The 24683-nt window shown below is 30.9% G+C and overlaps 2 protein-coding genes across 2 annotated transcripts; both read left to right on the top strand.

The window, feature by feature from the left end:
• The first annotated feature begins 3456 nt into the window (after positions 1 to 3456).
• On the top strand, positions 3457 to 9737 carry LOC147808493 (uncharacterized). Its single transcript, XM_087165191.1, has 3 exons — positions 3457 to 3915; positions 5695 to 5855; positions 8411 to 9737. Exons 2-3 carry the CDS (start codon positions 5703 to 5705, stop codon positions 8612 to 8614), a joined length of 357 nt encoding a protein of 118 aa, XP_087021317.1. The 5' UTR covers positions 3457 to 3915; positions 5695 to 5702; the 3' UTR covers positions 8615 to 9737.
• LOC107453819 (degenerin unc-8) lies at positions 8976 to 24465 on the top strand. Its single transcript, XM_087165185.1, has 7 exons — positions 8976 to 9032; positions 10671 to 10767; positions 12957 to 13029; positions 14827 to 14878; positions 18984 to 19024; positions 22738 to 22813; positions 24157 to 24465. The coding sequence occupies exons 1-7, from the start codon at positions 8976 to 8978 to the stop codon at positions 24334 to 24336; spliced, it is 576 nt and encodes a 191-aa protein (XP_087021311.1). The 3' UTR covers positions 24337 to 24465.
• Positions 24466 to 24683: the final 218 nt, after the last annotated feature.

The raw sequence follows: 24683 nt of genomic DNA, 5'->3' as shown, positions 1-24683 counted from the left end.
TAGCTGTAAATCACCGTCCAGGGTGAGTTATAATACGGCTTCCAGGAGAACTCCTCCAGACACTCGTCTCGCGTCGTGGCGGGTACTATGGTTGCGAGGAAAGGTCACTTCGAATAGGGGTGTAGGGTGAATAGTTTTATTTTAATCTTAGCGTAGGTCGTCGTAAGTAGACCAATCAACACCTTCTTTCCTCCATTTCACCCCCATTAGAAATGTGCTCTCACTTGTTACCATAGCAGCAGACAGGCTCAGACATTCGGTCTAGAGGAGTTCTCCTCAAAGCCGCACTATAGGACGCCATACAGTCCCTGGCCAAATTACACAAGCCTGCGAAATTGAACTTTTTGAAAAATGCAAGAGAAGTTATTGTTGATTTATATGTTATTTGATATGCTGATTTTGAAAATGACCTTCATTTTCCCCAATCACACCAGGATTTTTTATAAAATCGATATTAATATTTTTACTAAAATCCTATTTGGAAAAGAATTCTCTCAAATAATTTTGCATGTACTATCCGGTAACTGTTCTCTTCATTCATTTTGATCTATGTAAAATTTAATCTTGTGAAAGAAAATTGATTTTTGAGCTATCAACTGATTTTTTATAGGTTAAAATGAATAAAAAATACCGTTACCAGACAGCAGAAGTCACCTCAGGTCAAGAGAAAAACAATGTCTGTGTTCAAACTTTTTACATCAGTTTCTAGGAGAAAATCACCAACATACCATTTTAATTTGTTTTTATTGAGATAACTTACGTAAAATTGACGATTAACCAAGAATAATAAATATTGTGTATGTGTATATGAAAGTTTGAAACAAAAAACAAAGCAAACAAACCAAGCAAAAAATAAAAGAGAAATGTTTCTATTTAAGTATATACTAGTTTTCCTCTGAAACTTATTTTTGATGATCTTCTTTCATGCTTAATCTCAGGTTTATCCCGAGCTATCATCCAACAGAAGTCAGTGAACATGTTCTTGTCCCATCTTCCTTGATATTTAAGCTAAATATCTCTGATATCTTGATGGAACCTTTCCCCTTGTTCTTCGCTAACTGCTCCTAAATTTTCAGGGAAAAAGTCCACATGTGAGTGAAGGAAATGCATTTTTGCACTCATGGAGCAACCCAACGTTTTAAATTTGTCCAGCATTTTCATTACAGTTTCCTTATAATCAGGATCCTTGTAATTACCCAGAAATTTACTGACGACATCTTTGAAAGCAACCCAAGCTTCTTTTTCCGTTTCTGTCATGTTAGTCTCAAATTCTTTATCCTTCATGAGTTTGCGGATATCTGGACCAACAAATATTCCTTCTTTCAACTTAGCTTGGGATAAACCTGGCAACTTTTTGCACAGGTATTTAAAACAATTGCCATCTTTTGGAACAGCCTTGACAGACTGCTTCATTATACCTAATTTTACTTTTTTACTAATAATACTTTTTCGGATCAACTAAGCTGTTTCGAATAACGTTCTTGGTGCCTGGGTCAAGATTTTGTCTTTTCGGCCATTCTTTTTTGACCCAATGTTAAGTCTTGTCACGGCTGTCCCACTCACAAATGAAACATGGGTACTTTATAAATCCCCCTTGTTAACCAAGAAGCATGGAGATAACTTTCAAATCACCGCAAATGGCCCAACTGTGGTCGATATATTTTATTTTGTTCAGGACGAGAGCCAGGTTCAGATATTAGTCTTTGATTTTTTCGGTTATACCCACGAACATGGCAGGAGCAAAAATAACAATCATCAAAGTGGTTTGGGGGCTCTCTCCACGTCATAGGAATTCCAAATCGTAAAGCAGTCTTCTTTCCTTGAGGCCATAAGCGTAGATCATTGAGACACCGCACACAAACTTTATGAGGTGCCCAAGATTTGTCCTGATCTCCGAGTTTCATGTCAAAATATGCGAGATAAGGTTGTCTTACATAGTCTGTAATGCTCCTCATGCGATTTTTAACTACACTATATTCTCCGCATGTATAACAAAAGTCATCTGGGAAATTTTCACAATGTCTTGAACTCAAAGCCCTGTTTCACGAAACGCACAGAAAAAAGCAAACTTTAAAAAAACTCCCTATTAAGCTTGCTAGTGTTTCTGAGAGGTCAGCATACCTAGATAAGAATTCTCTCGACGCTATAGAGAGAGATTGTTACAGAGAGAGGGACGGTGACAGGAAGTAGTGGTAGAGGGGTACTTTTGTAGATTTGACCAAAGTAGAATGCTGGTCCATCAAAAAGGGAAGAAATTCAAAAATGAAAATTTTTTTATGGTAAATGTTCATAAAAATTCCAGTAAAATTGAATTTTCCTAAAAAAAACGTGACGTGATGGACATTTTTCATTATTATTTTCCATTTCAGCACCAAAAAATACATTAAGTTCAGCTATCAGACCCCTTCTATTTTTTTCATCGCAGGCCTGTGTTATTAGACGTACTATAAGATTCTATGTAAAATCTTAATTATTAGTATAAAGCATTATTGTTTTTATGGAACCGTTTGAACTTGTTAATGTCCGTGTATCGATGGGTTAAATTGGACGATTGGATAAATTTGACGATATATTATATAAATATAGAATATTTATTCTATCAGGTATTATATTAGTGTATTATAATAATTGGACCAGTTTATAATGACGTGTTTCGCACGAGTTTATAGGCAATACTTTTATATTTAAATATACATGTAATGGATTTTTATTCAAGAGAATTTTAATATTTTTCGTATTTGTATTCAGTTATAACGTATTGCATGACAATGTTAACCCATTGATAGACGAACGTAAACAAGTGCAAACTGGTTTCAGTCGTGTAAAAACAATAAAGCTTTATAGTTAAATAATTTGGCCAGGGACTGCATATAATACCAGCAGCAATGGCACATCATGATATCTATTCCATTCGTTTAAAAGTTCTTAAGATATAGAAAAATAAGCAAAAATAAAATAAATAAATTAAAGTTACCGATCTCCTGTAAAAGCTATAGGGACCATTTTTTCCCTTCAAATTGCAACCTTTTGTACCATTGAAATTCCCATTCGGTATCGATTGCTGTAGAGGAATTATGGATCAAATGAATGTTTCATGCTAAGGAGTCGTGGTCTTAGTTAGTTTCTTAATAAACCAAAGTAACATCTGTTTTCACCAGCATCAAGCGGTTGTAAATTTCATTATCGTTGATGACAATTGTTTCAAGATATTTAAACTCGTTCTTTCTGGGTCATACACACATTGGTCATCACAACATGTTTTGTTTTCATGGATGCTTTAATATTGATGTGAAAATAAATGTATCTCCGAACAAATAAGTATTTTTGCAGTGTTTTCGTCATCGGTGATTCATGAATAATGTCTTTGTCGTAAACAAGACATCATGTGAAGCAAAGTCTGTCTATCTTGGTGGCCATATAATTAAATGCAAATCAATTATCACTCGTAGACTGAAAACGATATTTTTGAATTATAGAAGTTACCTTTTGAGATTATTGCAAGAACATTTTTGCATAATCATCGACAGAGCGAAATAACATAATGTGTGCAATAAACTCGATTATCGATGAAATGTTTGTTGTGTCGCTTGACGTTTATTTTTTAAACGGAAAAAGAAATGGGTACATAGTTGCTTGTTTTCAGGGGTTGTTTGTTATAATTTGCAAAAAGGTTTGAAAATAAAACTAATCAAAATTTTTGCACTTATTTGTATTTTGGAAAGTGTATTTTATGAATGAACTGATGCATGTTATAATTAAATAATGCCTTACCTGACAGCTAATTATTATTGAAAATCAGCAGGGCTCGCCGAGTCCCTTTCACGAAGCCTAATAATGCTCCTTCCTATTGTCGCACAGTCAATTCATATTTACATGATCCAGATGCCGAAAATGCCATTTATCCGAATTCATTATGTAAGTAGCTCTTTAATGAAACCTATATATTTGTTTCTTTTATGTGGTACTATAAATCGAGTCATATTTCATAGCGTTCGTTTTCAGCAACTATTTTTCGCTGTTTTATGGGCAGATATTCTGTCATTGAAGAGAAACTGATTAGGGAATACTTGTGATCATAGTTTGACTGAATATATGACGTATTTTATGCTAATGAAAATAAAAGAACTTACTAAAAGCTTACTAACAAAAAGAAAGGAGAAGTAATTATCACATTTTGAATAAACATGTGACATATTTAATGTTAATAAATAACGATCCTAACAAAGAGAAGGGAGAAGAAATTAACATAGTTTGACTAAACATATGACATATTTCATGGTAATGAATATCGATATTAACAAAAAGAAGTTCCTCAATTATGTGTTTAAATTACGGTAACATTAAGTGAACATAGTTTGTTTACCACAGATTTCGCAGTATGTAAATAAATTTTACTTTACCATACAACTCAGATCGTGAAAACATATCTAGCAATGTAGCATGTGCTTCGTTCCCAGAAAACAACCAACGTATATTTATTAGTTGAATTATTACTTGATTTAAATTTATGAAAGCTAATTTCGATTGCAAATAATGTCATGCTGGTGCCAAAAATTTTAAATTGGACAACTTAGAGAGGTTTGGCAACTGCATGCGAATTTTTCACAAAAATATTCTGGTATCAATGATTTATTTGTGTTTTTACCATTCATTGCATATGTTTTATCTTTTAACTTATTGAAAATGTTCGGCTTTTATCTTTAAACTTATTGAAATAGCTTAACTCGATAAAATATTAGTCATTTTTTTTTAAATTTAGCAGATTATTATTACATATCATAAAGTTTTCTGAAAAAGCTCTACAAAATCCTGCCTTAAATCTTTTTTTATTCACCAAGTGTTTAATTGAAAAATTAAATAAAAAATCATACAGTTTTGAGCAAAATGCGTATTTTTTTTATTTCTGAAAAGTAAAACGAAAAAGGAGTAAATTCCAAAAATATGAGAGATGATAAAAAAAATCTTATAATGGTGTTTACTAAAACTTTTCAAGAAATCTAATTGAAGAAAATGTGAAGATACCCACAAAAACATACGATATCTCTTATATTACTCTTTATTCTTATATTACTCTTTATTCTTATATTATTCTTATATTACTCTTATATTATTCTTATATTACTCTTATATTATTCTTATATTAGTTCAAACAGAATTTTAAAGTGCAAGGAATCCAATTTGTACTAGAACCAGAATTTTAGTGCAAAGGGTTAACATAGAAAAATGGCACTGTCGTAAAACATGTATAGCCCATTGATTGAAAAGGTTTTGCTTTAATAAATAAATATTTGTGTGTTACTGTGAATGACAGAAACGGGTGGTTGTTGACTTTCACCGGTATACATTTGCACGATATGCCCTGGATCCATGTCTTCTTAAGGTAAAGTATGCATTTAAACCGGTTCTCCAAACACTGATGTTTCTCCTAATCGATCCTCAGCAGATATTAAAATACCGAATAAAAATAATATAATACCAATGAATGAATTAATATGAAAATCGGAAATAACAAATATTTCGGACGTTCACCCAAAGCAACAAATCAATCAACCCAAGCGACAACCGTCCCAGCAGGTTTACGTACCCATTTTGAAAATAGAAATACGTCTCAGTTTTATTTGACTTATCTAATCAATTAAATTTTGAATTTCATTTTTGAAGAGAAATTTTTACTCATGTTTCTCTCCTCCACAGATATTGAGATGGAAATGTCGACACATCCTGAGGAATACTTTCACTTGGATGATCCAGTTTTCATCTATGCATCTGTACACAACAACATTCAGATGGTGAATCCATTCAGAGAAGGTTACGAATTAGTGGGAGGAGCTTCATACGAGGCCAATATTGCATCGGTAATCAGTGTTTTGGTAATAGAGTTGAAGAGAGGGTTAACGTTCTATAGAACCAAAAGAAAGTAAACAAAGGCATTGAGGAGATTTTTAAAAGACTTTTTGGAGAGTGCATTGAGGATTTGGTATAAACTGATCCAACAATAGTATTTCCTGGATGTCCAGGAACAGGGTAAAGCCGAGATACAGTTCTGTACAGGAATAATTAATAATATAAATGCATCAATCTAATTAAAAAATTTAAAACGGCACAAATGATACCACTTAAGCAGTTATACCATATTTCAGTTCTTTAATGAAACACCTTCATCAGTGTCCAAACACAGAATGAAAGAGAGAAATAAAAAGATACTGAAGAAAATTTCTAACAAGGAATATATGGGTTGACCAACCTCTTTCTAACTAGCAATGGGCCGTCTCCTAGCTTGCCGAATACTCCGATTGATATTAAACATAGCCCCCTTTTTTTGTAATTTGCAACTTGTCTGTAATTTTGTTTTGCATCTCTATGTTCCTGTGTTCGGGTACACACACTCACTCAAACATATTTTTAAGTAGAGAAAACATTGAAAAACAGAATATTGAAAAAAAAGAAAATTATTTTTAAAAAAAATATTAAAAAAAATTCAACAAAAATCCAAAAGAAAGATATAATCTCTTCATCATCTCACACGATTATATCGGCCAAAAAGGAGTGCTTTCTTATATTGTATCAATATAGCCAAAGCAAAATATATCAATACAATAGTGTGAGGAGCACTCAAAAATTTTTTTAAACAAAATAAAATAGAACACATTAAGTAATGAAAATCACATAAAAACAGAACATTTATATAAGTAAAGAAAAGAAAAAACGGAACAAAACAAAAAATGAAATCGATAAAGCGAGTAGCGAATTGAAAGGAACTTACATGAACGGGAAAATTTTCAAGTCTTCTTTGTCCTTTTCGTGTTTATTCATTGTATTCTATATATAATTCAAATGTCTTTTTTTTACTGATACCGTACCTTGAAAAATCATTGAAAGTATTTTCGTAAATAGTTTGCCAGATTACAAATTACGAAAATAAGACCGTAAATTGAAGAAAGTGGGATGTATAATTATTAATATGTCGTATTTTAATTCTGATGATTTGTATATATATATATATATATATATATATATATATATATATATATATATATATATATATATATATATATATATATATATATATATATATATATATATATATATATATATATATATATATATATATATATATATATATATATATATACAGTGAAACCTCCTGTTATGGACACTCCTGCAAAACGGACGCCTCTCAATACGGACATATTTTTAATTCCCCGGGAATCTTCTACGAATAAACCATTACGTACATTCTCCGCAAAGCGGACACTCCCGTAACCGGACGCGGACAGTCATTTTGATCCTGCAACGTTGTTTTTTATCTCTACAAACCGGACACTACTTTTTCTAAATAAATTGCAAGATAAAAAAAAATGCAACTTTTCACCATTTTTAAAGCATGTAAATAAAACTTTTTGCCTTATCCATAACTAAAAATATTGTTAAGCTATTTCATCACCGAAAAATCAATCTTTCTCCTGTCACCTTGCCTTATCTTCGTAGAAGTAGAGAAAATGATACTGCACTCCTGAAATAATTCTGACATCGGCATCTTTTGATCTTTTCATCTGGACCACACAGGTTATGAGACCCCTCAAGTTGAAATGACTTCTCTCAATGCTTCTTCCCCATTGAAAATTTCTTTAATTTTCTTATCAATTTGAAGACTGTATTTAACACAACTGGGGTAAAAAAAAGAGAACAGAAGTATAATCTTTGAGGTGTTTATATAAATGAAACATTTATTCAGACACTTGATGGCTGATCAATTGTGAATAATCATCTCCATAGGTTCTCATGACTTACAGGTATGCATTACTTTTTCTTTGAATCATGGGAGGTTTATTTTCCAAGTAGGTATTAACCATGTTCCCTATCAAATGATAAGTAGGTGTAAGGGGGATGTGAACCTAATAATTGAAACGGACTGAGGACAGTACGCTCCTATTTGGTATCATATGTCTAACTTGAGTATCTATGCTAATAGGAAAATTATATTTATTTATCTGTAGCTACATCCAGAATTATGTATTTATATCAAACTTCTTTATATATTCTTTTTTATCTTTCTTATTGTTTAAATAAATATTCTTGTAGATATTTACAGTATCCTTGTAGATATTATTTAATTATTTCTACATCTTTGAGAATATTCAAAAAACAATTTACGGTGTTAAATTTCGTTATTAGGGTACCCTTCCCGTAAACGGACAACTCTCATAAACGGACAAATTTTTTGGTCCCATGAATGTCCGCTTAACGGAGGTTTCACTGTATATATATATATATATATATATATATATATATATATATATATATATATATATATATATATATATATATATATATATATATATATATATATATATATATATATATATATATATATATATATACACACAAATATATATAGTTTTTTTTTCAGACTGAAATTGAAAGACTTCCTCCTCCATACAATACCAACTGTTATGACTATATCAAAGCATGGAAAGAAAATAATGGCACTGGACCCACAACACAAGTAGTAAGAATACTCATTCAATACAAAGTTAGTCACTCTGGGAAATCACAGAAGCAGTTTTTCATCCGTAACATAGAAAGTGACATTTTAAAAGTACATCGTATCTAGTTAAAAGTCAGTACTAACTGATTTCGACATTATTACACGCTGTTCTAACTTGCCCCACTGATTTTTTTCCCCACGGAGTTCAAGTCTAGTGATTTTGCTGGCCCATCAAAGTGCGAGGGTGTTTATAAAGTCAGTCACATACTCTTCAAGTTCAATGAACCCATCAAGGTGTGTGGTCAGTCATCTTGAAGATGATGTTGATTGAGAAGTAAAACCTCATTCACCCACCTCCTTATGAATCCGTCTCCCTAACAGTTTCTAGAAATTCAAGCTCGAAAAAAAAAAAGGTGATAGAGTCGTCCATTTTGTTTATGCACAAGATTAATCCGTCAATACTCCTTAAAAATGAAAGTAATCTACGATGTCAGATTCGTCAATTAAATATCTCCAGATTTTGGATGGAAAGATAACGGATCTTGTAAGAGGTTTAAACTTTCGATCGCTCTTCTAACTAACGACTAGAGCTCTACCTCCCCCCCCCCCCACATTTGAGGGTCAGCAATTCAAATCTGTCGGGGGAAAAGTAAGTTTATCCAGACGAAGAGTGTTTTTGTTTCCGATTTTGTAAGTTAAGAAATCGTTCGCACTAGTTTTTGCCTATTTAATGTGACTTTTCGAAGCTCTTTCTCCAAAGAAAGTAGAAAAGCCACAGTTTAAGTGCTTTACACTTCAATCAAGCTATAATTTTTAACCACCTTGACATGAAAAATTATCTGGGCTTTAGAACGAGCAAATAATTTAAGTAATTTAAAAGTTATTCAACATCTTTTAAAATCGTCACTTTGGCGATTTTCGAAACAAGTTCTAGATGGGGGCAATTCCAGTTAGATTAAAATTATCAAAACCAATGCTTTATTTTCTTTTTGTCCAGATAATACAGCATTGGAGTAAGGTTTTAATTCCAAAAAATTAGACCACAAGTGTTTTTTTATTTTCTCAAAACTGTGGCTTTACTGGCGTTTTACGCCATTTTCTGAATAATCATAGAGGGCGCTGGTTAAAAATAGATTAAACTCGACCTAACAGTGATGAGCAACTGTTGCAAGTTATGAAAATAGAATCAGCCAAAAAGCATGATTTTATGAGACGATAGAGCCTTCGAAAACAATCTAAAGTTTGGGCTCACGAAAAAAGAATCTCAGTACGTAAAAAGTTGATTACTAGGAACAAAAAATTATTTAGAGTGTTATGGAGCTTGTTAATACTCTGTGTAATTGATTTTAAATTGTAACAGATTTCTTTTCACAGTTTCTAGTTATGGTGCGGTTATTTTATAGTCTGAAGTCTTCGAATTGAAAGTCTTCGGGAACTGTATCCACATCGATATTAAATGGCGAGGAAAACATTTTCATGGAAATCGCTGTCTTCTCAGCTTTAAACATTTGGAATCGTATTTGAAATTCGTTGATTAAAATGTCTATATATTGTGCGTATTTTTGAGAAGTAGTAACGTTTACTTTTTCTAAATGTGGAAAGTGAGACACATTATTCTGCAAAAGATGCGGTTTCCACAATTTTAATTTGCTCTCAAAGCCCTGAATTTTATCATACAAATTGTGAATAAACTGTCCTTTGCCTTGAAGTTTCACATTAAGATCATTAAGATGCTGAGTCATGTCGATAAGAAAACCCAAAATTTTCACATCCATTCTTTATTACCAAAATGAGGAAGGGCATATCCCTCCATATCTACGAACAATTGTATTTCGCTATTTAAGATGTATACTCTTTTTAACATTGCACCTCTAGCAAGCAAATGTACTTCGGTATTAAAAACCACATCGCCATATTCAGTTTCTAAATCTTTCAGGAATTCTTTAAATTCACGGTGATTTAACGAGCGTGACTTTATAAAATTGATTAGCTGAATTATTGGTACTGTGACATTTGGCAAACTCAATCTTTTCGCACGCAAATTTTCCTGGTGAATTATGCAGTGGTTAACTAATTTTTTCCTTCCTTTGACCTTCTTAATGTCTTGAAATAGCCTAATGTAGTTTAAACTTTAAACTACATTAGCTTCAACCACTGAATATTTATTTCCTGTATTTTGAAGGAATGTATTGCATATTGCAATTTAGCGTCAGTCTTGTCAGAAGGCGGTTGTGTAGATGAACAGATTCCTGTTTCTCACACTGAACGTCTTTGTAATAGTAAGTATTAAAAGCTATTGCTATTTTAAGATTTATAATGATTCAGTTCTTACCATTTTCCAACAATATGTATCTATAATTGTCGGTAGCCAAGTGAGAATTATACTGTTACTTCCCAAAAACCCCTGCATATTTCTAATTATACTTTATATGCTATGCACTTATGCAAATTGGTAAATAACAAAAAAAATTATTTTTTTTTTATCTGATAAGCCGATTTAAACAAAGCTCCAGAGTATCTCTATGCAATGAAATTAAAAAACATTCATTTAGGGTGAAAAAGGTTTTGAAATCAGAAAGAATTGCTTTTGAAAGAAGTGTCTTGTGAATAACATACGAAATGTTCCCGCCAATATAGGGTAATTCTTTTCTGGTTGGGTATTTTTTAAATTTTATTTCATGAAAATTACAAAAACTACGAGTTCAAGTACACTGCTGGAATTTTCATTTTGAATTTACTGTAAAATAACCGGAAGCAGTCTGTCCATCCGATTAACTATAAAGTTTAGGGTTAGGAACATTTCTTTACCCTTACGGTTTTGAAACAGTTAACAAGAGTTACAGTTAAGAAGTGAATAAAAACTAGATGGTTTTGTAACCATTTACAATTAGCATAGTTGCTAAACCATGAAAATGAATTTTAAATTGACATGGGAACTCTGTTGCGCCATTCGTATTCAATGATAGTTTCGTATTTTAACAGTAAAATGTCATCGATTGAAGAGTGAAGGACAATTGAAACTCTTTATGTAAAGAAAGACTGGAAGAAATATTGTGGTATCAGTGCTGAGATTCGAACTCCTGTTCAGCCGGTCAAGAAAATGACCAATAAGTTCTCTCAGGTACAATATATGCACCCAGCTGCAGGGAACAAAATGAGTTTTAGAGGCTGGCCAAGTTGGAGCGGATAGAATTGTGGTTGTTAAGCCGTATTAGGTGAAAACAGTTAATAAAGTTTTTTTCCTCGTACATAACAGTTTGAATATCACCTTTTTTTATGGTTATTTGACAGTTTTGACTTGAATATGGTAAAATGACAGTTAAATAAATTGTTATTTAATCATTTTTACTGATAAATTTCTAACAATGTAAGAAATTTTCTATGTTGAACTAGAAGCTTCCTATAGAAAAAAAACTTTAAAATTTTTTTTTTATTTTATTACTTGTCTGAGAAATGCAGCATAACCCTTATTTTCCACGGAATTGAGTGGAAAGGGCACGACGAATAACATAACTCGCCGATTATTTAATCGCCCACATCAATGAGAGACTTGAAATGAGCAAAAACAGTACAGAAACAATTACAAAAAGTGAATACGTAATTGATTACGCTTTAGACTTTCTGTTCCCATCATAAAGACATGAGGATTGATGCCCGAACAATTTTTGTTTTATTGGGTATACTATAGCCTACGTCACAGATCGTGTTATTCCTACTAAATTTAACTAGTAAACAGCATTTTCTGCGAACCTGATTTCTAGCAACAAGTAAAAGCATCAAATGAAGTGTCTTGTTTATAAGTCGCTACTCGCCAGGTTGAAATTGTATTAGTCTAGTTCCTTTGGAAATAATTTATATTGTTGTTTTACCGAAGTTTATGAATTTAGTAAGCATATTTAAAACTCAGTTTATTAATTAAACTAAAAGGTAAATGTTATTCCTAGTAAGTGGAAGTAGTTGTGCTTTTTTCATATTATACCCAATTGGGTATAATATGAAAAAAATACAACTACTTCGATTTAGTAGGAACAACATATGACGCAATGCTAAACGAATGGAATTTAGTTGTTGTTTATTTAGTTATTGTTATTAGTAGTTGTTGTTATTTGTTTTAGTTGTTGTTGTTTATTTAGTTGTATTTAGTTTCAATAACTTTTCTTTATAATGCAATAAAATCTGGCGAGCCGCTATTTAAACGATCGAACACTTCGTTTGTTTATTTGTGGCTTGAAGTTAGGCTCGCAGAAAATGCCGTTCATGGGTTAAATTTAGTAGGAACAACACAACCTGTGACGTAGGCTATATTATACCCAATTAACAGCTTACCTTTTATTTTATCGTGTCAGAAACAAGTAAAGAGTTTAATAAATAGGTGAAGTGAAATATCTTCCTCTTCATTGATTATTGAATAATTTATTTATTTTAAATGTTCTCAGTACTCATTTATTTTTCGTGAAACATTTTGCAGCTACTTTTGAAAAGCCAACAACAACAGACGAAATTATTAAAAACTGTACCCTTCACTGTCAACCGGCTTGTTTGTAAGTATTAACCTTCTGAGTTGTTTCAAATAGAGATTTTAAAAAATGAACATTTTATATAATTTAAGTAATTTACTGTAAATAACTTATCAATTTGGACAGAGGATTATGCGACTCCAACTAAAAAAGATTATAGTGTAAAATTACCTCTAATATAATCTTTAATTTTTTTAATCTTATATTTTAAAAATGAATGTAAGCTCTAAATTAAATATTAAGTATATATTTAATGCAAGTACAAGTATATATTTTATATTTGTGGTATTTTAATGTTCTATTATTGTGCTTAAGTTTATGTGGCCTGCCATCTTGAAGCTGCATGGCACATCAGAACCACTACATTTCAATTCATTTATCTTTCTATTTTTATTGCGTAACTCTTAAATTTTTTGTTGATTTCGTTTTCAACGTTTTTTTTTCTTATTTAAATCTTGTTTAAATTATAATATTAATAAATCAATATGAATTTGTTCGATAGCTTAAAAGTTTTCATTGGAAGTATATAAAAACGACGTATTTCATAAAATGTTCGCAATTCTTTTTAAAAAATATGCAGATTTTATACTATTGTTTATACAGTCGAACTCGTTTATAACGAGCTCGGATTTAACGAGAACTCGGATTTACTGAGGGAAACGAGAATATTTGGTTGGATCAATGTTAAGTCTATGGAACAGAAGTCGCTTTTAACGAGCAAGACCCGGTTTTAGCGAGCAATATTTTTCCGTCTTGCAATCTTTTTTTCAAAATGATAAGAAATGCGCGCGAAATAAAAAAAAAACCGCGAACTGAAACTTCAAAGTAAGCTAACAAACTACTATTTTAAATATGTAGATTAATGAAAAAAATAAATGTTTTGGTAAGAATCTTTTCCTTTATTTTTCTTTCCGTTTATTGCTTCTTTCCTTTAAGACTGTAGCGCAACTAGAAATTTTTTGCTGGTTGGGGGGGGGATAGTTATCATTAAATTAAGAAAAGTATTTAATTAAATTAATTAAAGTAAGTAAGTATTAATTAAATTTTATGTAAACTCAATAATTTGACCTACCAACCCCCCACCCCTCTTCTGGTTGCAAGCCTGCCTTAAGGACCCGTTTATTACGAGCACTCGGATTTAACGAGTACATGTTACGGTCCCTTTGTGCTCTTATAAACGAGTTCGACTGTAATAGTAAAGTTTAAAATATCAAGAAAGCAAGGAAAATATATTTTATATAAAAGCGAAGAAGAAAATTATTTATTAATAAAATGTTTTTAAAAGTATTAAAAAAATTTTAAAAAATAAAAATAAAAAAGAAATGAAATTATCAGTCCAAAATCAACAAATCAAATGCGGTTCAGTACTTCTGTAAGAACGTGTCATAAAATACATTCCTCAATTTACGCTATAAATAACTGCAACTTTGAAAATTTATTGTTTGGAAGTGGTCCTTTTTTTGAGGATTGATTTCACCTCTGACACAGAAAAAGACACTGATGGTGTTTCATGTAGTATTTTATTACCATCATTTATTAAAATACTAAATAAAATATTTTTCACTTACTTTTCTTAAATAATACAAAATAAGGAAAAAATAAGCAATATTCTATTTTTTTATATAATAGTAATATTCTTTTAGGAAATTTGATACTTTCGAATCATGTATAAACAACAAACAGGTTTCAAATGCAAATTTTGTAGTGATGTTTCCTTTAAAATAGCTTAGAGTATTCTTCAAGTAATATTTTATTGCATGATTTATAATATTTATAATATGTAATTGCATAATAAATTTATTGTTTATTTATTTTTTAAAGTGAGAGAATATATGAAGTTGAATATCGAAAACTAACAATTCCAGCCTCAGATGTAAGATATTTAATATTGTTTTTCTATTTAATTTTTGTGTTTATTTGTGTTTGTTTTGTGTATTCCTTTGTAACAAGAATCATGTAGATTTTGCACTTTTTTTCCACCCTCAAAAATTAAAACAATGTTTGTAAATTACATAATAAACAATACATGGAATAGTTATTGCCAAGGCTAGGATGTTGATGATTACATTTTTACGAATTCATCATCTTTCAAATTACATCTTCCGAATTTAACAAATCAATAGTGATCTTGTTCCTCAGTGGAACATTATTCATGGCTTATCAGGTGATTTTTAGAATTCCCCCATTTTTAATCATATTTTTTATCAATTTTGAATGATTTTTTTAAAAAATTTAATTTAATTTTATATTTTATAACCGTCGTTGAACAGCCGAACCAATTTTTGGATTTACGACTACTAATGTTCAACTTCGTAGCCTTGCCATTTTGAACCCAATTCAGAAGACAAGGGAACTCCAGGATTAAGTGTCGGGAGAAATTTGACTTCATTGAGGATTTTACTTGGAACTAATTTGCATGGAGTTACATAGAGAGGAAGACCACGAGAACCTCCCACGGGTCCGTACTGTGGTTGGTGCAAGTCGGATGCGGTTTCGCATCGACCAGCTATGGTTGGGATTCGAACCCGGTTTCCCTCATTGGAATTAAATCTTGTTATTTAAAATGTATCGCAATAACAAGTGTTGAAAGTGTTCCAACTGTTGAACAGAGGTTTTATACGTATAAGAATAAACTTTTTGACAATAAGCAATCCTTCAATTTCAAGGACATCAAAAAACGTTTGATAATGTAGTGCAATTGTGATGTTCTTGTAGATTTCAACAAAAAATTAAAACCTTTTTCATTTCTCTTAAAATGGTTATTTCTTTTATTTTGAGATTGCATATTTATTTGAATTATTACCTTATATTTTATCAAATTTATGAATACAAGTTACGATTTATACATTTTCTTCTTTTTTATAAAAATGTAATATAAAACATGTTATTGAAAACTCTCGGAGGTCTTATGGTATTTAGATATATCTTTTGTGTGCAATTTTTAGGGAATTTTTTAAGAATTTTTAGGTCATCAGCCACTCAAACCTAGCTATTGTATTTCATATCCAATAAAACGTTAAAAAAATGCAATCTAATGTTAAAATAAAACGTAGGAAACGAACAACATGCTTTCTCACATTTCTCTCTTGTTCAAGAAAGTGTTCCAACTGTTGAAAATTTTATACAGCCTCTCTATATTAAAGGGAATATGCCGGCAAATCCATTTATATAATGGAAAACTAAATTTTCCATTAGCTGAACACATTTTATTTTATAACCGTCATTGAACATCAGCCTTGCAATTCTGATTCCAATCCAAAAGACAAGGAAACAGATCAGTCGTCCCAGAGGTATGATTTGTTATAGGAACATGGAGGGCTTTGAGACACGACAGATTTAGCGTGCATCAGTCACCATTTACTACAAGGGGAGTCTTCTGCCTGCGGGATCGAACTCACGACCTCTTGGACTTGGACCCAGGAGCAAATATATTGTAAAATTTGGTACAAAGATTACGATAATATATATATATAAGTTCAAAATGAAGATAAAACAAAGAAAAATTATAGACATATGAAAAAAAGGGGGGGGGGAAATAGTAAGTAAAGAAATAACAACTACAGTTTAAAAAAAAGGATAAAAATTTATTAAAAAAGACCGGAAAAAAAGATATAATCTTTTCATCAGCCCACACGATTATATCCGCAAAACAGAGTGCTTTCTGATATTGTATCAATAAAGCCAAAGCAAAATATATTAATACAATAGTGTAAGGAGCACTCAAAAATTTTTTTTACAGAAATTACAACAAATAAAATAGAACACAAAAAGTAAAAAAAACATGTAAAAACAGAAAATAAAATAAAATAAAGAGAAAAAACAGTATAAAAAATGGACTATAAAGCGAGTAGCAAAATCAGATCTACTCAGTGCCGTAGTGAGCTTAACTCGCGCCCGGGGCACAATACCTTTTTAGCGCCACCCCCATTCGAAAACCATCTAATATTATAAGTAAAATATACTCGCAAAGTAATAAATAAAGTAAAATAAATAAAGTCATAGGCTCAAGCTAGGCATTAAATTTGAGACAAAAAATGTAGTTGAGAAAATAAGACTAGATTTTGAAATGTATATGATCATCTAGAATTAGTTCAAAAGATACCTATTGTTTATTTTACATATTTATAAAAAAATATTTTAAAAACACGCAGCTTTAAAACAATAAAAAAGTAAATATTTATTATCTCTAAGGAGATACATATATTTAATAATATGATTATGATACATTAATGAAGCTAATTACTATGTATAAATTTTCCGCTTTTGATGAAGCAAATTTATCAATAATATCATCAAAGTTGATCATTTCAAATATTTTCATACCCTATTCACTGAATAATAGAATCGTCGAGTAGATGTAGTAAGTAATCTTATTTGTTTTATTACTAACCAAGAATGTCTTGAACTTGAAAGGTAGCAACACAGTGAAATATACACTATAATTTATGCTAACATTAAACTTATAACATTTCATTTTTATTCTAAGCAGAGCGCGATGACAAGGACGCAAAACTGAAAAATACAGGCACAAAATAACTTAAACTTTAATATTTCGGGTATTTACCTAACTTGTAGCGGAATTCCACAACCTGTCGCAAGTGTCACGGATAAGTACAGTCACGAAAAAAAGTATCCGGAAAGTAACAAATAAAGAATCATTTATTTTTTGAAACAGATAATTCTCAGGTACACAACAAATACGGCGTTTGTGTCCTTTCCTAGTAACAGCAAAACGCTGTATTTGTTGTGTGTCTGAGAAGTATCTATATTAAAAAATAGACAGAGTCTTTTAGTTGTTATTTTCGGGATACTTTTTTCCGTGACTGTACATATAAGTACATTAGAGTGCTATTGTTATCGTTTTAAAATATAAAGCGTAAGCTACATTGCGTTTATAGAAACGAAAATAAATAGTGTTCTGAAAGAAAGAATGTTTGTACTTTGTACACTGTACAAACATACAAACACTTTGTACACTGATGTTTGTACTTTGTACACTGCAAATATTTGGAGATAATATATGTAACTACACAGCGTAGATGCCATAAGGAAGTGCTGACAGACACAGGTCGAGCCAGCCCAGTGGAAAAGACGTGTCATTTCTATTATGAACATATTATTACAGTTTGATTAGTGCTCCTTTTTAATTACGAATTAACATTTATTATATTTCATCGGCACCAAATTTAAAATATATTTTCCAGAAATAAATTATAATAAAAATAAAAATTATCCAACAATTTTTCTTGTTTTGATGACCATTTGGCGCCCCTTTGTGTGCAGCGCCCGGGGCATGATGCCCCCCCCTTGCTCCCCCTCGCTACGCCACTGGATCTACTTACATGGACGGGAAATTTTTCAAGAATGATTTAAAAATGTTTTCGCAGAAAGATTGCCAGTTTACAAAATATGAAAACAAAAGCGCAAATTGAGAGTAACTAGAGGGTTTTAAAGTGCCGTTCCTACTGCACTGCTGAAGTGATTTGTTATTCTGTGCATTGATTTGTTAGTTACCAAGGATGGGCCCGAAATGGATGTGATCAAGGTAATATTATACTGGATAATTTTAGAAATTGACCATAAACAGTTTTAGAAAATAGATTTTTATTTAAGAAAAAATATAAAATAGAAAAGAGAAACATAAATTGCCTGTTTTGCAAATAATTTTAGCCACGGATTTGCACGAAATGGATATATATATATATATATATATATATATATATATATATATATATATATATATATATATATATATATATATATATATATATATATATATATATATACACGTACGGCGTAAATTAGAGCAGAGAGATATAAATAATCAGCTTAATCACTCGTTCATAGAGAATCTCATCAAAAATATTAAGGTTCTCTGTTGTTTTTGTTAACGTGTCTGATAAAAAAACTTAAAAGGGAAAATTTAACTACATGATTGCAATGTTTATCAAGAATAAACTTATTTTTCCTTCTTTCAGTGTGATTTGAAATATAATACGAGTTTTTTAGAGCATTGCAAGTAAGTATTCCGAAATATATACATTTTTTTCTTTTGTTCACACAACGTTAAACAAGCATATTTTTTTTGACGTATCCCGATAGTTATTTGCATAAATTGTATCTATTCCATCAATTAAAACTAATGGGAGAAAAAATGAATGAAAAAGGAAGATAATTTTATTTTTTGTCAGATCAAAAACAAAAAACTTTTAGTGAAAATGACTTTTGAATGGCGGGGGAGGTGATTTTTCGAAAAGTATTTAAGTCATGCATCCTTGACTTTATGCTTTTTTGTCTGACAAATAAAATTATTTTTTCCAGGTTACTTCATTTAAGAATTTTGTTCTTAAAATTTTTATTTTATTTTTCGTCATCTTTTTAGCTCTAAGATAAGAAATTTTTTTCATGTGTTTGAAATTTCGATTGACAAAAACGTTTTCTGACACAGTTTAGAAAATAATTGTAACATTTGAAGCACAGAGGTTTAGTTACAAGAAAAGTAGCTAAAATTGGAAATTATTTTTTTTATTGAGTGATTAAATAGTGAGTTAAATTCTGATTGTAATGATCAAAGAACCAAATTCAACTTGCACTGTCATCTAGATATAATTTAATATCTAGATATAATTTTATAATTGTCATCTAGTTTAGCCGGCACATTAGTAAGCTGACCTCAAAGCCCAAATCTGAAACATTTCTAAATACATATTTGAAAACTCACTTTTTTATTTCCAATTATTTGAAAAATAAATTATTTCTGTTAGAGAATCTGTGTGAGGGATTTCTGTTCTCAAAATATTGAATCAGAAAGATAAACAGTGCGTTTTCAAATATCCGTTTAAAATTTTTACAACCAGTTTTTTTTAGATTTGGGAGGACGCTGGTCAGCCTAATGTTAGCGTAAAATTTTCATTTCGAACATTTTGAAGCGAGACTAAAATGAACTGAACCTACCTTGTCAGTAAAGACCACGTCATAGAGGTTCATGTTTGTTAGAATTCTCAGGGAGCTGTCAGAGACTATTGAAGAAATGATCGATTGCAGGAGACAAAAAAGAAAAGAAAATGAATCGAAAAAAAATTCATAATTAGGACTGCAATATTAATCTGACATTCCAGAGATTTCATTGGATGAAGGATCCAAGGAACAAAACTGTTTATAGAGCGTAATAATGATATAAGAGAAGATTTAAAAATCGTCGAGTTTTGTTCGAAGACCTGCAAATTAGAACGATATCTGAATGTCCTACATGAGTGTTAGGGATTTCGCCAATTTGTAGAAAAAAGATTACTTTAGCAACAGCTTTACCCATTCTATTTCGAGTAAGCCAAGCCAGACAAGTATCAATTCTCTTAAATGACACATTCTGTATTCTTTCACAAAGATTTCAATTCTTTTACTATACACTTCTTACTTAACATAAAGGCAGACACGATGTCATGTAGAACATAAACAGACTAATTATGGATCGAATTTGCCGTGTAGACAAAACAAAAATATATCACGGTTACAATAAAATTTAATAACAAATCTAAGCTAAGTAAAAGAAGTTGACGAGAAAGAATTATAATTCAACACATTCGATGTGCGATACTGCACTGTATTTAAATAACTCCACGTTAATTAGCATTCTGACCTAGATAGAGAAACTTAGCCCAACTTCAACAAGCCATCATAAGTCACATATGTGGGTATCCGAGATTTTCTTCTTGATGGGTATGTACCCAATGACACATTTGTAAGAAAATCTACCACAGTGTGTCGAAATTCTGTTATTCCAAATTCTAGAAAACCTTTTCGGGGAGGAGAAATTTTTGGTAGTGTATTGAACCGTTGTTCTCCATCAGGGGTTTCCAACTTACACGAGGCCGGGGGCCACAATTAAAAACACAAATCAAATGGCGGGCCGTAACTTTATCATAATTTTATGTAGGACTATTTTATGTTTGAAGGAACATTAAATATTACTGTCAGATTTTTACCAAACTGTACAAAACAAAAGTACTGAATTACAAATTAAAATAAGAAGTAGATTTTTAAAAATATTTAGTTGCATATTAATAATATTTTTAAAAATATTAAATAGACAATAAAAATTCGGGCTACAATAACTTTAATATGCACCTATGTATCAAACACTTAATGTGCGACAGATATCTAATTGTTATGATATAAAACTTTGAAAAGTTGGTATTAAAACTTACCTAGTAGCACACAAAATATTCAATGAGAAAATTCAGGTTTGTCTGCTGCAACCACCAGAGAATAGATACTTAAATTTAAAATTTACAAATGTGTGTGTAAATATTTTCGTCCAAAATTAGTGGTTTCAAAAAGTTAAATCGGAGAATTTCTTCGAGAAAATTTCTAATACGCACATGCTAAATTATATTCCCAAAATACAAAAAAAAAAAAAAAAAAAAAAAAAAAAAGAAATAAAAAAGAGCAACATACACGATAATTTTTGTATTTGAATAAATATTTTCTTGGATGCAATACCTGAGAAATAAATTTCTTTGCATCGTTGGTGTGTTAAATTTCACAGAAACAAAGAAATTAGGTTTTTATTAACGAAAAAAGTACAGTACAGAACCCGTTATCCGGAAATCAGAAAACCGGAAAACCAAAAAACCGGAACGAAATTCGATAAATTTTCCCACCATTATAAAAAAAAAAATTTTTTTTCCTTATAAAATTTTAGGATTTTTCGTTCTTTTATGAAAGATGTTTACCTTACCATCATTTTGGAAATAATCATTAGTGTATTGCTCCATCGTTTTTTCTTCTTTTTAAGATTATTTCCAAAAAAAACGGCTTTTTGTAGCGATTCAGAAAACCGGAAAAATCAGTTATCCGGAATAGCGATGGTCCCGATCGTTCCAGATAATCGGTTCCCTACTGTATTTCAAACCCATATAGATTTTTTACGAAAATCGTCCGCAAAAAAATGACAAATAATATATTTTAATTCGCGGGCCACAAAAAAAGGCTTCGAGGGCCGCCAGTTGGAAACCCCTGTTCTACATTTACTAGGAATTGTAATTTAAATTTTTTTTTTTTTTTAATGTTTTATATTCGAAAATACTTTATACGCGTTGTTTTTAAAAATGTAAGTTATCCTAGTAAATGGTATAAGTGAGAGAAAAGATCCAATGTGAATGGATTTCTTATGAATTTTTTACTTTATTACTCTTTCAGTGGATTAATAATGAATTACTAATGAAAACATTAATAATGAATTACTACAGTTATGCTTTCATTTTGCGCGTAATTCTAGAGAAAACGTTTAGTCGGATGTTAAACGTTTCATCACTAATAGATTATTAGAGATGGACTGGGTTGGATCCTTAATCTAAAGACAAAATTAGTACATGTACGAACTAAATACACATAATTTAGACGAGGTGGTGATATTCATCACCCGATCTCCACACCTCGCTCCCCAACCATCCGATTCACCTAAAATTACCGGAAATATTGCATTAGAGTAGATTTCGAAAGCACTGAGACACAATCAGAGGAAATAAAACCCCATCAGACATCCACACATTATCATCTGTCCCAGTTTAATGAAATAAAATGATGGAAATTAACTTCTAGATCGACGAGAAATCAATTTTTACATCAAACTTTTTTTTTTTTTTTAAACGAAATATTTCAATTTCGGGTAAGTGTTAAACGAAGAACACCCGGAAAAATCATTGAGACATTCTTTTGTTTGTTTTGTTTTAGAGTTAAAACTGTGCATATTGAATATTCCTTTAGAAAGTTTCGATTGAAACGACAGACATACCAAGCTAAATATAATGTAAGTATTAAAATTTGAAAAATATTTAAAACGTATTTTTTTAAAATATTGAAATTTGTTTTATAAATACTGCGATAGTCCTGGCTATCTCCAATCTGCTGTAATTACTATTTTTATATAATTAATTCAGATTACTTTGATTGTTATTTTTCTTTTATATTTTATATACCTCATTGATAAGTTGACCCGATTTTGAGTTCACGACTACTAGTGTTCAACTCTGTAGCCTTCTCATTTTGAACCCAATCCAGAAGACAAGGGAACTCCTGGATCTAGTAGTGGGAGAAATGTGTTTTCGTGGAGGGATTTTTGAGGAAACTAAGCCGCATTTGCGTTAGATGGAGAGGAAAACAACGAAAATCTCCTACGGCTAGCCTGACGGCGAGGGGGCTCTAATCCATGATTCATCTACCTCTGAGGATATTTACTTTATTTATTATTATTAGGATATTTATTATTAATAATATGTACATTTTGGCCTTAAGCTTAGTTAACCATTAACTTGGTTGCGTCACAAAATAAAAAATTAAATAGTTGCTCGTTAGTGAAGTTCTTCTCACGCGTGACTCGGGGCCTTGTGCCTTGGGTCCATTGAATAGCTTCGTCTTCATACTGCTACGGCGTGACTCGACGTGTCAATAAATTTTACGAATGCTCTCTCAGAGCCTGGGGCGCCACATGAGAATAATTATAAAGATTACGATTATATTTCTAGAAAATTATTAGTGTCATTATAATTTCTTTTTCGCATTTTATGAACTCTCGTCAATTTAAATTTGGAATGATGAATGACGTCCACTATAAATTGAAAAACAATTTATTGAAAACTGTCACGCGTGACGGCAATGTGAATCTTGACGAGATGAAAACAATTTCACAATCAGTTCCGAAAGGTTTTCAAACAGTAGGAAGCATGGCCGTGGCTTGCCATAAATGACCGAAATCATCTAAAAACCAGGCTATCCCGTCCACGAATGCAAACGTTCGTATGTATAGAGGCATTCTGATTGTAGAGTGTCTTATATTCTATAAGGAAGTCATTTTGACTGCCGTTAAATTTCAATTAGAAAAACAATGATGTATATAATGATACAATTTCTTAGAATTTTGTGACTTTTTGTACAACATATAATTTTTTTATTGTTATTATTTACTAATAACTTGTTATATAACTGTAAATAATATAAAAATATTAAAAATTAATTTTAAGCAAATTTCTTGACACATTAGTTATTCTTTCACAATCCAGTCTTACTGACTGCTTTTGGACAAATATACTAAGTTTCAGTCTTTCTAGTGTTCAGTTATGCATTTTATATAGAGTGTTGCTTTATTTTCTATAGAGTGTTGAACTATTCAGCTACGTAGGAGGTTATTTGGGACTCTGGCTCGGTATAAGTCTAGTTTCGATTTTTGATTTGTGTGAATCACTTTGCAAAGTCTTGTGCAACTCTAAGAAAAAAAAGGGTTTAAGAAGTTTCAAGCCACCTCCAAAGAAGTTAATTAATCAACCATTTGCTTAGACTTTTTTTTTCTTAAAAAAACTGAATCATGCGTTTTAACCATGACTGTGTTATGATTTTTTTGAATTATAAAAAATTATGTATGAAACCCCGTTGTATAATTCTAATAAATTTTCCATTGATACAAGTTTTTCTAAATTTTATTCTAATCGTGTACCAAAAAAAAAAAAAAAAAAAAAAAAAAGTGAGAAAAAATCTAAAATAAACGAAAATCTGATAATTTTAATAAATTTGAGTTGAAATTGAATTGAGTTGAAATGTACGAATTAACAAATTATTTGCTTTAAAATGTTCTTGTTTTGAATATGTTACTATGAATGGCCGAAATGGGCGGTTGTTGACTTCCA

Source organism: Parasteatoda tepidariorum, chromosome 5, assembly GCF_982258835.1.
Source record: "Parasteatoda tepidariorum strain Cologne lab strain chromosome 5, Ptep-v5.0, whole genome shotgun sequence".
In the NCBI taxonomy this organism is placed as follows: domain Eukaryota; kingdom Metazoa; phylum Arthropoda; class Arachnida; order Araneae; family Theridiidae; genus Parasteatoda; species Parasteatoda tepidariorum.
The sequence above is the reverse complement of the archived record's forward strand: the minus strand, read 5'-3'. Positions and strand labels throughout refer to the sequence as shown.